The sequence below is a fragment of the Chiloscyllium plagiosum genome, chromosome 11 (assembly GCF_004010195.1).
Source record: "Chiloscyllium plagiosum isolate BGI_BamShark_2017 chromosome 11, ASM401019v2, whole genome shotgun sequence".
Taxonomy (NCBI): domain Eukaryota; kingdom Metazoa; phylum Chordata; class Chondrichthyes; order Orectolobiformes; family Hemiscylliidae; genus Chiloscyllium; species Chiloscyllium plagiosum.
This window is the reverse complement of record NC_057720.1, coordinates 88,086,190-88,103,929: the sequence shown is the minus strand read 5'-3', so window position 1 is coordinate 88,103,929 and position 17,740 is coordinate 88,086,190. Positions and strand designations below refer to the sequence as shown.

Sequence of the window (17,740 nt, the reverse complement as noted above, 5' to 3'; positions counted from 1 at the left end):
GGCCTATCACCCTCACCTTGACCTCCTTCCACCTATCGCATTTCCAACGCCCCTCCCCCAAGTCCCTCCTCCCTACCTTTTATCTTAGCCTGCTGGACACACTTTCCTCATTCCTGAAGAAGGGCTTATGCCCGAAACATCAATTCTCCTGTTCCTTGGATGCTGCCTGACCTGCTGCGCTTTTCCAGCAACACATTTTCAACTCAGTCAAATTCTGCCTTGATGTTCAGGATAGTAACTCTTTCTTCATGGTGGTTATAGTGGTGATGTCCCTAATCTAGTAATCGATAGCCACTGGCAAAGATTGTGGCTCATGAATTTGAATACATTCAGGAAAGGTAGAGAAATGCATTAAATTTCTGGCAAGTTAGCTTAATAGTGCCCAAGTCACTGTTGCAAATTGTTATAAATGCCCATCTAGTTAATTAATTCCTTTGTCTGGTCTATATGTAACTCCAGTCCACATCAATATGGTTAACTCTTAAATACCCTCTGAAATACCTTGCAAACCATTCATTTGGAACAAAACCACTGCAAAGTCTAAATTCTTGGTATTATCCATTCCTGGTTTCCAGCATGCCTCCATTTTTAGTCATGTCTTCATCTATAATGATTCAAAGCTTTGGAATTCCCTCAGTAAACCTTTCTCTTTTTCCACCTAGTTTCTGTCTTCAAAACACTCCAAAATTCTAACCTTTTGACGAAGCTTACGGTCACCCAACCAAAGGTCTCCTCCTTTGCCTCGATGCTTGTAATTTCCTTCCACTTACATTCTCATGAAATTCCTTGGCAGGTTACAACATAATAAAATGCAAGTGATTGTTGTAGTGATGTTTATGCAGTGACAACCAAATTCACTGCCTGGAGAATCAGGTGCCACTGGAGCTCCTCATGATATCATCACTGCATTATAGCATGAGACCCAAGATTACAGAACCATAGTTCCCTATAGTGTGGGAGCACGACATTTGGAGACAAACTGACCCTCCTATGAGCATCTCATCCAGACCTGCCCCCTTACCCTATTCCTGCATTTACCGAGGCTACTCCACCTAGCTTGCGCATCCCTGGACACTATGGGCAAATTAGCAAGGCTTATCCACATAACCTGCACATCTTTGGACTGTGGGAGGAAACCGGAGCACCCGGAGGAAACCCACGCAGATGCAGGGAGAATGTGCAAACTCCATACAGGCACCTGGGTTCTCAGTGCTGTGTGGGAGCAGTGCTAACCACTGAGCCACCGTGCTGCCCCTTTAAGGGCTGTATAAAGGCCTCATTCTCCATCTTAACTGGAACCACTTGAAGTATGATATGCTGATAGAAGTATGCAACTATTTATTACCAAATAGCTTAGCATTAGCCCAGGCACTGAAATACCTGTGATTGTACTATATATGTACATATCAGGAGCTTTCACTGCTTCATGATCCAGAGTTAGTTCGTATTTTAGGGGACTTTGCCTCTTTAAGTACAAATTACCCCTTTTGAAGGTAACAAAAAACCACAACAACCTAATGACAGATCACAGTAATAGGTAACCTGTAGGATTAATAACTTGCAAATATTAAAGATGAGAATTGTATGTCAGCTGTTGCCAGTGAAATTCTTTTATTTTGTTTCAGTTCCTGTAGAATTACTTTGTTTGTTTCTGTAAGGCTCCTGATGATAAAATATGTCATCTCTATGACACTTCAGCTGCTGTTGCATTTGATCTTCACTCATTCACCCAATGTTATGAAGCTGGCCAATGTCACAGCAATGAAATGAGTGTGGAGAAATGGGCCTTAAAGTAGCTGTGTGACAAAATCAATAACTTTGAACACAAGTTAAAATATTGAATCAAAAACTTGCTTTGATAATATGATTTGTATCTCAGAGTTTGGAATGGTTCTCATGCAGTTATGCTGTCATGAAATTATTAATTCGTATCATTACAAGGCAATTAATCTTAAACTGATATGTCAAGAATGAAGTTTACTTGAGATTCTGATATAATTTAAAACATCTGATGTGTATGATAGTAGCTTATTTATTAGTGCTCTCCCATGCTTGCATGAGACGGTATAATGCTGATGTTTGACTGCATTGTGAATATACTATTATAAATTGATGTAGATGAATGAGCACCTTCCAGAGATTGTCAACTTCCATACCTTTCAAACTTTGTGATTTATTCAGATGGTTTGCACAGCGCTACTGTGCTTGCAATCCGAGTTATTATTCAAAAAATGTAAACCAGACTCAGCTGATCTTGATAATCGCTGTTTTTTTCTAGTAAATGGAAATTTGGACAGATAGCACAAGGAGCTGACACTATATGATCATCAGATGCATTACTTAGTTTTTGGCAAAGGTAAATCACACTTAAGATTGGAGAGGATATATTTTGGATCAAATAAATCATTTTTATTAACAGGCTGACCAACATCAGACATGCTGATTTAGTGGCATGGGAGTTCAGAAAGCAAGATGGAAATTCGAGCCATTTGTCAGGAAAGACAGGCAGAAAGCAAGATAAAGTGTTGTATAAGAGTTTTAGAAACCTGTTCTTCTCATTCATTTACAAAATATGCGTGTTGCTGACTAGTCCAGCATTTATTTCCAAAATCTGTTTGCCCAGAGGGGAGTTAAGTGTCAAGGCCATTGCTCTGGGTTGGAATCACACGTAGGCCAGACCAGGTAAGGACAGCAGATATCCTTTCTGAAAAGGTATGAATGAACCAGGTGGGTTTTATAACAATTGACAATGGTTACAATTAGGCCAGCACTCTATTCAAGATTTTTTTTCCATTATTCAATACAAATTACATCGTTACGAAAAAGGATAGGCTTGTTGTAAAAGTTAAAGTTCTAATTTGGAGCAATACCAGTTCAGACAGGAACTTTTAAAAGTTGGTTGGGTTAGGCTGTTCACAGATAAAGGGATGACTGGCAAGTGGAAGGCTTTCAGAACTGAGATAATGCAAGTACAGACCCCATATGTTCTTGTTAGTGTGAAGGACAAGGCTGGTAGGATTAGGGAACATTGGATGACTAGAGATATTGAAGCTCTGGTTAGGAAAGCTAAGGAGGCATATGTCAGATATAGACAGCTCGGATCAAGTGAATCCCTTGAGGAATATAGGGCGAATAGGAGTACACTTAAGAGGGAAATCAGGAGGGCAAAAAGGTCAGATGAGATAGCCTTAGCAGATGAGAATCTAAAGAGATTCTACAAGTAAATTAAGGATAAAAGAGCAAGTAGGGAGAGAATAGAGTTCCTCAAAGATCAACAAGGCCATATGTGTGTGGAACCAGAAGAGATAGGTGAGATACTGAACAAATATTTTGCAACAGTATTTACCATGGAGAAAGACATGAAAGCTGGGGAACTTGGGAAATATATTGTTATCTCTTGAAAGAGTTCGCATTACAGAAATGAAGGTGATGGAGGTCTTAAAACGTGTAAAGCTAGATAAATCCCCAGGACCATCAGATGTATACCAGGACATTGTGTGTAGATAGGGAAGAAATTGTGGGGCTCTCAAGCAGATATTTCTATCATTGACAGCCAATAGGGAGGTATGGAAGACTGGATGGTGGTTAATGTTGTGCCATTATTTAAGAAAGGCTCAAGGTAAAACCAGGGAACTATAGATTGGTGAGCCTTTACATTAGTAGTGGGTAACTTGTTGGAAAGGATTCTGTAAGATAGGGTCTGCGAGCACTTTCAAAAGCAAGGAATGATTTAGGGAAAGTCAGCATGGCTTTATGAATGCAAAATCATGTCTCTCAAAATTTGAGTGTTTTGAAGAGGTGACTGAGAACATAGATGAAGGCAGAACAGTAAACATTGTCCAAATGGATTTAGCAAGGCCTTTGACAAGGTTCCACATGGTTGACTGCTTTGTAAGGTTAGATCATATGGGGTCCTGAGAGAGCTAGCCATTTGGATACAAAATTGGTTTTGATGGTGGTGGTCAAGGGTTGTTGTTCGGACTGGAGGCCTGTGACCAGTGGTGTTTTGCAAGGATTGGTGCTGGATCCACTAATGTTCATCATTTGCATAAACAGTAAGTTTGCAGATGACATGAAAGTTGGTGGTAAAGTTGACGGTGAAGAAGGTTACCTCAGAGAACAATGGGACCTTGATCAGTGGGGCCAATAGGCTTAGGAGTGGTAGATGGAATTTAATTTCGATAAATACATTTTGGAAAGACAAACCAGAGCAGACTAAAAAGTTAATAACAGGCTCCTGGGAAGCCTTGTTGAGCGAACAAATCTAGGGGTACTGGTACATAGTTCCTTGGAAGTGGCAACACAGGCAGACAAGGTAGTGAAGAAGGCATTTGGAATGCTTTCCTTCATTGGTCAGAGGGCTAAGTATCAGAGTTGGGACATCATGTTGCAGCTGTACAAGATATTTGTGAAACCACTTTTGGCGTACTATGCACAATTCCCAGATACAGGAAGGATATAAATAAACTGGAAAGGGTACAGAGAAGAGTTACAAGGATGTTGCTGTGGGTTTAAATTATCAAGAGAGGCTGGGACTTTCTTCCTTGGACCATGGGAGGTTGAGGGGTGACCATAAAGAAATTTATAAAATCGTGAGAGGCATACTAAGGTGAATAGTTCTTTTCCCCAGAATAGGGGTGTCTAAAGCAAGGATTAAGGTAAAAGAGGAAAGACATAAAAGGGACCCAAGGGACAACTTTTTTACACAGAGGATGGTGAATAAATGGAACAAGCTGCCAGAGGAAGTGGTAGAGGTGAATACAATTACAACATTTAAAAGACATTTTGACAGACACATGGATAGTAAAGGTTCAAAAGGACATGACTCAAATACAGGTGAATGGGAATAGTTCAGTTTAGAAACCTGGTTGGCATGGATGAGTTGGACTGAAGGGTCTTTTTCCATGCTGTATGACTATGAGATTCAAACCCATGTGCCCAGATTTGGGATTGCGAGTCCAATGACATTACCACGATACCACTGCATTCTGTTGGAAACCTTACACATAGGTTACAAAGCTGGTCCCTACTGGTCATAAACAGCAAGAGTCGATGAAGTCAGATCTATAGATGTAAGATGGGAAATAAATAGAGTTTAGCAAATATTCTGAAGAATCTGAAAGTAAGATTTGAACCTGGTAAATCTTGGATTTCTATCTATCAAATGTTTAGAATTGAAGTGCTATTAACAGAATTCTAAAGAAACCAATGTCTGGAAATTCAGTTCCCTGCTTTTAGTTGACCAGTGTGTCTTGAACTCATCTCATGGATCCATCTTGGATTTAGACTGCCAGACAACATTAGCCAGATGTGTTAACTGAGGGCAACTATGATCACCAAGGGTGACAGTCGCATATGTGTTTCTGCCCCAGTTCTCTCCCTACTACAGCATCAGGAAGTCAGATGTGAAGAATAGTTTGCTATCAAGGCTACAGACAGATAGAAGCGCAGCCACTTACTCAGCAGAGATATCAGCTGGATTGGCATTCTCACATCAATTAAATGAGAGAGGGAGAAAACAAAAACAATACTTCACATGAATGGATATTGGTGCAATACCACAGGACTCAAGCTGATGGTAGTAATAAGATCTTCTGCCTAAAAAAGATGGTGTAGATGTGAAAAGCATGAAACAGACTTGGGAGACTTTGATGAAGAGAGGAACCTAAAAATCCTTTTTTTTAAAAGAAATCATGAGTGAAGCTTTAATATCAGATGGTAGTCAGAAGAGCCATAGAGCTGAACAGCTACCATAATGGAATAAAAAACTCGAGAAACCAATGAAAATAAAGGTATGTCAGCAAAAGCATTTGATAGTCATTAGTAGGAGAAATGAGGTTTTAACAGAAAAGAAAATGTAGTGAGAAAAGTTAAGCCAAGGGGATAAATTCAGGTCAACTACCCTGAAGAAGGACTGATTACCAAATACCCAAATTAAACTCAATCCCTTTGAGGAAAGAAATCACCGAAAAGCCAGCATGGGAAGCAGTGGTGAAACTTCTGGCAGTTGTGCAGTTTCAGACTATTTACTTGAAGGAAAATTTAACAACAAGCAAAATACCGTATATACTTGTGTAAGTCACATTCTTTAGACTATTACATGGATACTACTTTTGAGGGGCTGAAATTCATGCTACAGTCCAAAATGCCATATGATTAGCAGAAGCCCAATTGATGTCTAAACGAATAATGAAACAAAAACACAATGAATTACAGTAATTACCAAATAAAGACAATAGAAACAAAAATAAATTAGTAAGGTTTTATTAATACATACAAAAAGTGAAGTAGAAGTATAATATGGGCTTAAATTACAATTACATGGTACAACTTAAGTTAAACATGCCAAATGCAAAAGTTCATTGAAATTCTGCAAATTCACACTGTTCAATATCTTCAGCACAGTATAAAGCTGCATAATCATCAGGAGGATCCTCTTCATCTTCCCTGTCTGTAGTTAGAGGTAGCACATCACCCACTCTGTGTACATCTATGTCCTCTGTCCCGTCCAATACATTCGAAATTCTACATTTCTTGAATGATTTGAAAATCATGTCAGCTTTTATTTCCTTCCATGAATCAATGGTCCATTCACAGATCAGTGACATAAAAAAGATATTAATTTCCTCATCATATATTTATGTACGGGATAATACCTTGACTTTCAAATGATGATCTGTTTTCTGTGATGATTTGGACGTGCCGGTGTTGGACTGGGGTGTACAAATTTTAAAAATCACACAACACCAGGTAATAGGTGCTTCCAAACAAACCTGTTGGACTACAGCCTGGTGTTGTGTGATTTTTAGCTTTGTTATCTGTGAAGAACATTTACACGAGATATATGGAAAATTCCAGGTGTTTTGGCCAAAAATAGGGGGTAGAATTTTACATGAGATTGACTTTTACTTGAGTAGAGATGTTGATAAAACTCTTCAATAACAGTTTGAGTGAAATAGAAATAATCCACTTTGCTCCATAAAAAATTACTGGTGACACAAGAGTTTCAGTCAGGTTACACCATTTGATATAAAATGGTGTAATAAAGAAGTGAACAGCAACAGATTTATCGAACCTAACTGTGTACAGGAAGAAATAATCTGATAATTGTTCATCAGGGATTGATTAGCTCCACTGAAAACATCCAGGGATAGAGAGCAAGCTAACGTTTTGAGTCTGGACGACTGTTCATCAGAGCTGAAGTGTGGAGGGAACAGCATTCGTGCTATAGTTTGTGGGAGTGTAGGGAGTGTTGTAGGGGTAGTGCATGTAGGACAAAATATGTTGATAGTGCAGATTGAGTGATCGGAATATGAGAATGCAGGATAGTGGTGTGCCGAACTGCCAGACTTGAAAGGACACATGGTCCCACTGAGGTGGGGAGAGGGGAGAGAGGATATGGTAACAGAATGTAACAAGCTGAAAGAAAGGGAAGACATGGGAGTGGTTTCACAATCTGAAGGTGTTGACCTCAGTATTAAGTCTAGAAGGCTGTGAAGTGCTTAGTCTGAAGGTGAGATGTTGTTCCTCAAGTTTGCACTGTGATTCACGAGAACACTGCTGGGTGCTATGTTAAAATGACTGACTACGGGAAGGTCAAGGTCCTGCTTATCAGCATCAAGAATGCACCTTAAATGATCCTAAACAGAAAATTCTAATCTTTTTGGAGTCTCTAATTAACTTTAAAAGAGGCGAGGTTTTCTCCATGAATTGAAAATGACCTGGAAGACTGGCAGTAAGGCAGGGAAAGATACAGGACAGGACCTTGATGTCTTCCCACTGCTCCTGGCAGGAATCTTTGTAACACAGCCTTGCAGTCTCACATTGGGCTTCCTGGAGTGGTTCCTCTTCGATGATTGCTCCAAGACCCAGAAGGAATGGCAACAATGACCACCCTCATTCGTAGGGCACCTCCATCATCATGATTCCACCCAGATCATTGGGGCCGATTTGCCTTGCTCAACTTCCTCCCAGAGAAAAGCTTTGGCATTGAGACTCCCACTCCCTGGTGATAACATTGGCATTGATACTGCTCACAGGGCACTAATGAAAGGCCAGCTTTTGGGAGCAATTAAATGGCAGTCCCACCAGTGACCAGTTAATTGCCACTTGTGCCCCTGGGCAGCAGGAATTCCAACTCCTCAGGGAAGTTCAGGCCAATATGTTGATCGCTTGGTCCAGTATGCTGTTGGATTCTGCTCTGTTATGTGATCCTGCCCATTATTAAAGAAACTGGGGTAAAATTGCACTTCAGAATATTCTTTGGTATTATTGAAACTGAATGTTTCAGATTATTGTCTAAAATAAAGGAGCAGCATTAATTTCTGCTCATGTCATCACTATATATACTTTCATTGGTGTGACAAGCTGGTTCCAGCAAGAAGAAGATGGAACATTAACCAGCATCATCAATCAGACGCAAAACACAACTTCAGGTTTTTCTTGCCAATATGTAATGTTTCCTTCTGAATATACTGTTTTCTTGAGACTGCATTCGAAACATTTGAATATAAGTCAATGATTTTCTACAAGCCCGTCTAATTATGATTGAATACTTAGAGGAGTTTAATCTGGATATATGTGAAATATTGCATTTTGGTACAACAGATAATAGTAGGGCTTATACAACTGATGGTACGGCCTTGGGTAGTGTTGTGGAACAGAGGGACCTACGGGTTCAGGTACATAATTCTTTAAAAGCTGCGTCATATATAGACAGGGTGATTAAAAAGATGTGTGGTACACTTGACTTCATTGCTCAGTCCTTTGAGTATATGAGTTGGGAAGTCACATTGAAGTTGTAAAGGACATTGATGTGTCCAGTTCTGATTGCCCAGTTATAGGAAGGCTATTATTAAGCAAGAGAGGGTTCAGAGGAGATTTACCAGGATGTTGCCAGGTATGGAAGGTTTGAATTACAAAGGTAGGCTGGGACTTTGCTCATTGGAGCATCAGAGGTTGAGAGGCTATCTTATACAAGTTGATAAAATGATGAGGGATACAGATAACGTTAATAGTTGTTGTCTTTTCCCTAGGTTGGGAGATTTAGAGGTGAGATGAAATTTAAAAAAGACACGAGGGGCAACTTTTTTAACACAGAGGATGGTTTGCATGTGGAATGAGCTTCCTGAAGAAGTAGTAGATGTGGATACAATTACAAAGTTTACAAGAAATTTGGATAGATACATGAACATGAAAGGTTTGGAGGGATGTGGGCCAGGAGCTGGCCGGTGGGACTAGTTTAATTTGGAGTTACGTTCAGCATGGGCTTGTTTAACAAAGGGTCTGTTTCCATGTTGTACGACTCTATGACTTACATTGTTTGTCAAGTCTCAGTGAAGTCCTACAACTTTGACAGGTAGTTACTTATTCCCTTTCTTTACTCCACCCTGAACAGCACTTTATCAAACATAGGAGTAAGATTATTCTGGTGTACAATAATAGACTGGTATAAGGTAATAGATTAGGGTAAATATTAAACTTGGGGAATATGACAAACTGGGGTAAGATGATCGATAGGTTGTTGACCAACTTAGCTGAACCATTCCTGTGTTTGTTCCAGAAACAGTCATTATATTACAATTACAAGAAAAATGCTACCTGACGATTTCTCCCCCTCTCTCTTCATGATGCTGAGTAGTATTTTAGACTCCTGCACCTACAAACCTAAATTAGCCTGGCATATGTATTTAACCAACAATAATTTTGGTTATATGAAGTGCTATATGTTGCTGTTAGATTTATGCAATTATAAATATTGATTTGCACCCATTTGGAAATAGGTCGTGAAATAGGTTCCTTGTTCTCCTCAGTATCAAAACATAAATCTGTGCAATTTTAATTGTATTGGTAACTAATTATTTTTCCCCATTTGTTCTTGTTTGCAGGTTCTCCCCGCAGCCCTATCAATAAAACTACCCTAACGCTGATAAGTGTGATTGGCTGTGTAATTGGACTGGTTTACGGCTCACATCTGAACTGTCCTTTGTCTGTCAAAGTTGTTCTCCATGTCCCAGAACATCTCATTGCAGATGGTAAGTACATAAGATCTGTTGTCGGTTCAATGCATTAAAGGATGCTATGTAGGGCATGCATATTTTTGATGCTTTGGCTAGGGAACTATGGACTGGGTTTCCTGGGCCACAATGTCAGGGCTTGAGGTGGAGGAGCCAGGAAAATAGCATGGAGCTGCAAAGCAGAGGCTGCCTTCTCGCCCGAGAAAGTGAGGTCTGCAGATGCTGGAGATCAAAGTTGAAACTTTATTGCTGGAACAGCACAGCAGGTCAGGCAGCATCCAGGGAATGGCAGAGAGCTTCTTCAAGGAAGGCATCCTTGTAAGAGGATTCGCAGTAGGTTGAAATCTTCGAGGAGAAAGTGAGGTCTGCAGATGCTGGAGATCAAAGTTGAAACTTTATTGCTGGAACAGCACAGCAGGTCAGGCAGCATCCAGGGAATGGCAGAGAGCTCCCTGGATGCTGCCTGACCTGCTGTGCTGTTCCAGCAATAAAGTTTCAACTGCCTTCTCGCCCACAGAGGGATTCCTTTGGGCAGTCTGTTAAGTGAGTCAGCAGCCCGCTCCATTGTGGCAGTCAACCAATTCGGTTGATTGAGACCCCATTTTCATGGGCCGTTTGGTGCTGCTACTGGCATTTTGACAATGTCAAAGTGCACTCCTCAAACATGGGGACTCCAGGTGGATTTCGGGTGCTAATTCAGGGGGATATCAGATCCAGAGGTCCCATGCTCGAGTGATACTGAAGAATATGAAGGGTTGCAGATCTGTCAATGAAAAACAGATGCAGATAGGTGTCCTCTCCATCCTGATGTCTGTATTGAGCAGAGCAGTCCCCCCTCTCCAGAGGGAAAAACCTGCCCAAAGAAAAGGTCATGTCACAGAAATGTGATGGTCATCTTGAAACTCCATTTTGAAGTGTGCAAGATAAGTTGAGTTCTTTGCCACTTTGTCTGGTTTGTCCTATTGGGCTGTCTGTGGGCAAGTCTTTATGTTGAAGCATTCCTGTGACTCTTGTCTGCCTCAGTCAGCTATACCCACCCGTCACTCCTGAGGGCATTGCCACGTCTCCAGAGCTACTGACTGTCTGCTAATTGGGCTGTCGTCTTCAGACTGACTGGAATGGTGAACGAGGAGGCAAAGAGTGAGAACACAGCCTCCCGGAAAACTGTGCCACTGTATCATGGGCGGCAAGTGTAAGATTGGAAAACTTCCTTCAGACATCTCAGAGTTCGAAGCCTGTGGATGATCAGGCTCATCACACTTCAACAAATAGAATGGAAAACCTTCCTGTTGGAGGCAAATTCTATTGGAAATATGATGTTATGGGAATAATAACGATCTGGATCAAGAAAGGCCAGGTTGGGTTGTCAAGTGTTCCTGTTTACCAGGTGTACAACAAAGGTTCATAAAAAAGGAAGAAAAGGATGGAGAGTGGTAGAAATTATCAAAAAGATCATTGCAGTGCTGGAGAAAGAGGATTTCTTTTGCATGTCCAAGAAGTTTGCTGATGGAATTAATTTGGCTAGTCAAAATAAAGAACACAAACACATTGCTCAATGTAGTCTGCAGACCATGAACTGGTCAGGAGGATTTAGAGGAACAAATCTGCAGAAAAAATGGCAAGTGGTATAAACATAATGGAGTAGTTATAGTGGAGAACTTGACTACCAAATGTAGAGCGGGGCCATGATACTATAAAGGACAGAGTGTGCCCACATGGCATTCTGGAAAATTTCTCACAGCTACATGTGTCCATTCTGATAAGTAAAGATACACTGGTGCAGTTGGTTTTCAAATAGTGTCCGCCAAGTGGATCACGTTTTGGTGGAGGAATATTTCGGAGACAGCGTTCATTGTATCGTAAAGTTTGGCATAATGCTGGAGAATGTGAATGGTCAATCCAGAGTAAAAAATAATTGACCAGAGGAGAGCCACAAGAATAGAGATGGAAGGAAAGATTGGCAGGAAGGACTGTAACTGTTCAATGTGCCTTCAGAAACCTTCAAAACAAGAAATGGTTTAGCTCCAGTCAAGGTATGTTCTCTCAAAAGAGAAAGGTAGGGCAAACAGATCTAGAGCTCCCTGGATGAAAAAGGCTAAACAAATGAAAGAAAGGAAAAAACATAATTATTACAGATGTCAAGTAAAGTATACAATGTAGAATCAGGATGAAAACAAAGAGATCAGAGGTTGATGTGAAAGCATATCAGAAAATTGAAAGGGGAATATGAGAAAAAAATGGTAGCAAACATTATGGGAATCCCAAAGGCTTCTACAGGCATATAAACAGTAAAACTGTGGTCAAAGGAGGTATATGGCCAATTAAGGACTGAGGAAGGGGATGTGCACATGGAGGGAAGAAGTATGGCTGAGATATTCCCAGTCCATGCTAACAGAAGATGGAACTCTGTCTAAAGAAGCATTCAAAGTTGGTAAGGAGGAAGTGATGGATATGTTGTTGGTATTGAAGGTTGACAGGATATCGGAGTTGGATGAGATGCACGCAAGAATATTGAAAGGCGTGTGATTGGAAATTGAAGTGTCACTGACAAATACTTTCAGTCTTCTCCAGTCTCAAGGGAAGTGACAGAGGACTGGAGATTTGCAGTCATTGTGCCTTTTTACAGTAACAGTTGTAAGGATAAGCCCTGCAATTACAGACCATTCAGTTTAACTTCGGAGATGTTCTGGAAACCATTTTTCAGGATGAAATTAGCCATCGCGTGGAAAAAGGTGGGTTAATTAGGAAGTGCCAGCACAAACTCAGTTACTGGGAGAGGTTTTTATGAAGTAGTAGAAAGGTCTACATGGACTTCCAGAAGGTGTTAAATACTGTGCTATGCAACAGACTTAGAAAAACTTTATAGGTCATGGGATAAAAGACACAGTAGCAACAAGAGTGTAAAATTGACTCATAGGAAACAGAAAGTATTGGCCAATGGACTTCTTGGGCTGTATGTAGTGGAAATCCCTCAGTTTTGGTATTGACACCCTTTTCCTGATGTATATTTATGATCTAAATATCAATACACAGCAGACAATTTCAAAATTTTGAATATGGTACAAAACTTGAAAGAATTATAAACTGTGAGGAGGGCAGTGTAGAACATCCAAAGGGCATAAACAGGGTGGTAGACTGGGCAGATATTTGGCCAATGAAGTTCAATGCAGAGAAGTGGGAGGTGATGCATTTGGTAGGAATAACTTGGCAGACCCTACAAAAGAAGGGGTATAATTTTTAAAGGGGCAGAGGAGCAGAAGGTGTACATGTGCATGGATCAGGGAAGGTGGTGGGACAGGTGCAGAAAGTTAGTAAAGCATACAGTACGCTGACCTTTATTAATCGTGACATGGAGCACATGAGCAAAGAGGTTACATTGAACTTACAAACAATGCTTTTTAAACCTCAGCTGAGGTACTGTGAACATATTAGAGCAGGTGCAGGGAAGGTTTGAAAGAATGGTTCCAGAAATGAGACACTATAGTTGTGAGGATAGATTGAAGAGGCTGAAATAGTTCTCCTTGGACAAAAGAAGGCTGAGAGGAGATCTAAGAGAAGTCATCATAATTATCACGCGACATCAAGAAACATTCCATTTGTAAAAGATTCGAGAGTGAGAAGGCACAGATTTAAAATGTTCTGAAAAATAGCAGGTGTGATGCAAGTGAAGACTTTGTCACACAATGAGTTTTTCAGGTTTAGAATGCACTCTCTCAAGGCAAACTCAATTGAAGCTTTCAAAAGAGCAGTGGGTGGTTAATAGAATTGAAACAAAAAGCAAGTGTACAGGACAAAGGCAGGAACATTGCTCTAAGTCATCATGTTCATTTGGAAAGGCAGAACAAGTACAATGGGCCAAAAGCCTCCTTCTACCCATAACATGTCTGGGATTCTGTTAATGTAAGAATATTATATTAAGCTGCAAATATTTACTTGTATGGGAAATTAAATCTGCACTTCCTCATACCTTTCAATCTAGTGAGTGTTGATTAATTTTTAGAGATATACAGTAATTAAATCAGCAAATTAATTAGTTACACTGAATAAAAGCAATCAGAGGATTCAAAATCCTTGGCTGTCTTTGGCATCCATTACATTCTACAAAACTTGTTTGAATATCAAATTTGTAGAGATTTGCAATGAAGCACAGCAAGTTCCAGTAGTGAGACTTTGACTTCAATGTATTTGCATAGATAATAATGGCATATTTGTACAAGAATAAAATTGGAGGGACAATCAATCACATTTTGGATCACTTCTTCAATAAAGAACTGAAGAACCCAGGGGAAGAAATACCCTGGAAATTCCTCTTCAGCCCATACTAGCAGTCAAAACTAATCTTGGAAATCACATTGTCATAGTGCTGAACGTATTGTGTATCTGATGCAAACTCCATGCCAACCAAGCAATGATCTTATAGTCATGTAGAGTTAGCATTCACTGTACTTGTCGGCAATCTATTCAAAAGGCTCTGGATATGCAACCACCATTTAACATCCAGTATTTTCCAACTCACTCTTACACATATTAAAATCATGTTATGTGATTTTCTTGATCTGTTCGATTGCAGTAATCCTTCAGGAGGCACAACAGTTTAATTGTTCTGGGCAGAAATTCAACTTACGCTGAAAGGGAACTGAATACCAGACAGGATGGATAATAGGTGTCCAATCCAACTATTTTTGTACACCACTTGAGATGAATTACTCTCCCACAATAGGAATTATTAATATTGCAACCATGTATTGATATCATGTTGTTGAAATTAAAACTTCAAAATTAAATTTTCAATTTCTTTTGGAGTCTTTGGGGAAAGCCTAAGTTACTGTCAAATCCTCACAGGATCAGTGGATTCATCCTCTTTTAATTAGTTCCTTTTGATGCATTGACGTATATTTACAAATTATGTAAACATTCATTATGAGGAGATCTGACTGAAATTCCCTTGTCTGTTGTAGCCTTGAATTATCCAGTCAAACCGCAGACTTTGAGATAGACTGAAGGTTGCAGTGGAAATGTATTGAAGGTATTAAAACACCCAGAAGAAAATTCACTGAATAGAAGTAACCACATTTTAGTGAAACATATCACCTTCTAAAAAGGTTTTAATGAAAGCAAAATACTGTAGCTGCTGTAAATCTGAAACAAACATAAAAATTACTGGAGAACCTCAGCTGGTGCGACAGCATCTGCAGAGAGAGAAACAGAGTTGATGTTCCAAAACTAATAAGACTCTTCTTCAGAACTGGTATTGCCTTTTGGTAAAACGGATAAGGGTAGGACTTATGCAATTCAAAGTAGAGCTTGGGTAGTGTTGTAGAACATACAGACCTAGGTATTCAGGTACATAAATCTTTGAAGTTTGCATCACATATATTATGGGGAGTTAAGAAGGCATTTAGCACACTTGCTTCAATTGCTCAGACCTTTGAGTACAGGAGTCAGACATTGTGTTGAGATTATACAGGACATAGGTGAGGCCTCTTCTGGAATACTGTGTACAGTTCTGGTCACCCTGTTATCGGAAGGATATTATTAAATTGGAGTGGGTTCAGATGAATTTTGTCAGGATGTTGGCGGGAATGGAGGGTTTGAGTTATAAGAAGAGGTTGGATAGAGTCATAGAAGAGTCAGAGAATCCTATAGTGTGGAAGTAGGCCATTCAGTCCAACAAGTCCACATCCATCCTCTGAAGAGTATCCCACCCAGACGCATTCCCCAACCCTATTACTCTACATTTACCTCTGACTAATGCACCTAACCTACACATACCTGAACACAATGGGCAATTTAGCATGACCGATTCACTTAACCTGTACACCTTTGGATTGTGGGAGGAACCCAGAGCACCCAGAGGAAACATACACGGACATGGGGAGAACGTGCAAACCCCTCCGATACAGTCGCTCGAGGCTGGAATCTAACCCAGGTCCCTGGTGGTGTGAGGCAGCAGTGCTAACCACTGAGCCACCAGAGGTTGGGACATTATTTTCATGGAGTGTAGGGTTGAGGGGTGACCTTACAGAGGTTTATAAAGTCATGAGGGGTATAGATAAGGTGAATGGCAGGTGTCTTTTCCCCAGGGTGGGGGGATTTAAAGACTAGGGGGATATTTAGAAGTGAGAGGAAAACGATTTTAAGAAGTCATGAGGGGCAATTTTTGTTTTTACAAAGAAAGTGTGTGGAATGAATTTCCAGAGGAAGCGTTGGCTGTGGGTACAGTTGCAATATTTAAAAGACATTAGATAAGTTAATGAACAGGAAAAGTTTGGACAGATGTGGGCTGAGCGCAGGCAGGTGGATCTAGTTAGTTTGAGGTTGGCATGCACTGATCGGACTGAAGGGTCGATTTCCGTGCTGTATGACTATAACTTCTGTAGTCAGAGAAGGTAAATCAGGAAGTCCAATTAGAGCTAAAGAAATTCTGTTTTTCTCTTCATGTGGCCAAACATGCTGAGTTTTTCTTGTGCTTTATTTTTGTTTTATTTCAGCATTTTCTCTTGTCTGACATACATTGTTGTCTTGACCTCACCACTGTAGCGAATGTACTGAGGAGTCGATTTCGTCAACTCACAGTTTTGCATTCTAAGTCAATTCAACACTCTCTTGATCAACTTGATCATAACAGATGCAGCTTTTACGATGTTTGTGTTGATTTCAGTGCCAACTGATAGATTGGTGGTGGTTGTAGTGTGTGAACATGTGACGTTATCAACGATTTCCCGCGTCACAATGTCTATGTTGGTTGATGGCAGATTGACAGCATTATGGATCATGACATATGGCTTCCTGACACCGATAGTCTAAGCAATTTCTCCACAAGAGAGATTGTCTATTTGTTGCTGCAGGTGTTCCTCAGTAAGCAATATTGATGTGTCATTGTCAGCGTAGAGCGATTCTCTGAAGAGAATTGAAGTACCTTTGTGTTGGATCTTCGGCACACAAGGCTAAACAGTTTGCTTTTACTGTCAGCATGTGAGCAGACTCTCTCTCTGAAATGCCTGAAGGCATATGGTGGCAGCAATGAGTAGAAAATTCCAAGGAGTATCAGTGCCAACCTTGTTTGACCTTCCTGCAGAGGTCAAATTTTTCTTTTATTCGTTCATGGGAAATGGGTGTTGCAGCGGGGTCAGCATTTGTTGCTCGTCTCTAGCTGCCCTTGAACTGAATGACTTGCTAGGCCAATTCAGAGGGCATTTGAGGATCAACCACATTGTTGTGGGTCAGGAGTCACATGTAATTCAGACCAAGAGAGGATGGCAGATTTCCTTCGCTGAAGGAGATCAGTGAGTCAGATGGGTTGTTTCCAACAATCGCTAATGGGTTCATTGTCATCAGTAGATTCTTAATTCCAGATTTTATTTTTACTCATTGAATTCCAATTCCACAATCTACCATGTCAGGATTTTAACCTAAATCCTGCGATATTCACTGAGTTTCTGGTTTAATAGTCTAATGATAATACCACTATGCCATTGAGATTGCCCTGTCACAGCTGATCGTGCACAATATATTGTTGGGGAGAAAGTGAGATCTGCGGATGCTGGAGATCAGAGCTGAAAATGTTTTGCTGGAAAAGCGCAGCAGGTCAGGCAGCATCCAGGGAACAGGAGAATCAACGTTTTCGATGGATTTGGCTGAGACAAGGTGGGGGGAGGGGAAATGAGGAAACTGATGAAATCTGAGTTCATCCCTTGTGGTTGGAGGGTTCCTCGGCGGAAGAT

At 40.4% G+C, this 17,740-nt stretch overlaps 1 protein-coding gene across 3 annotated transcripts in view; it reads left to right on the top strand.

The window, feature by feature from the left end:
- The window catches only part of astn1 (astrotactin 1), a 2,190,072-nt gene that overhangs the window by 846,395 nt on the left and 1,325,937 nt on the right, over positions 1-17,740 (top strand). For all 3 annotated transcript variants that reach the window (XM_043700015.1, XM_043700017.1, XM_043700018.1), the window contains one exon: positions 9,888-10,034. In XM_043700015.1, the coding sequence (XP_043555950.1) occupies positions 9,888-10,034 (147 nt within the window). The remainder of the gene's footprint in view (positions 1-9,887; positions 10,035-17,740) is intronic.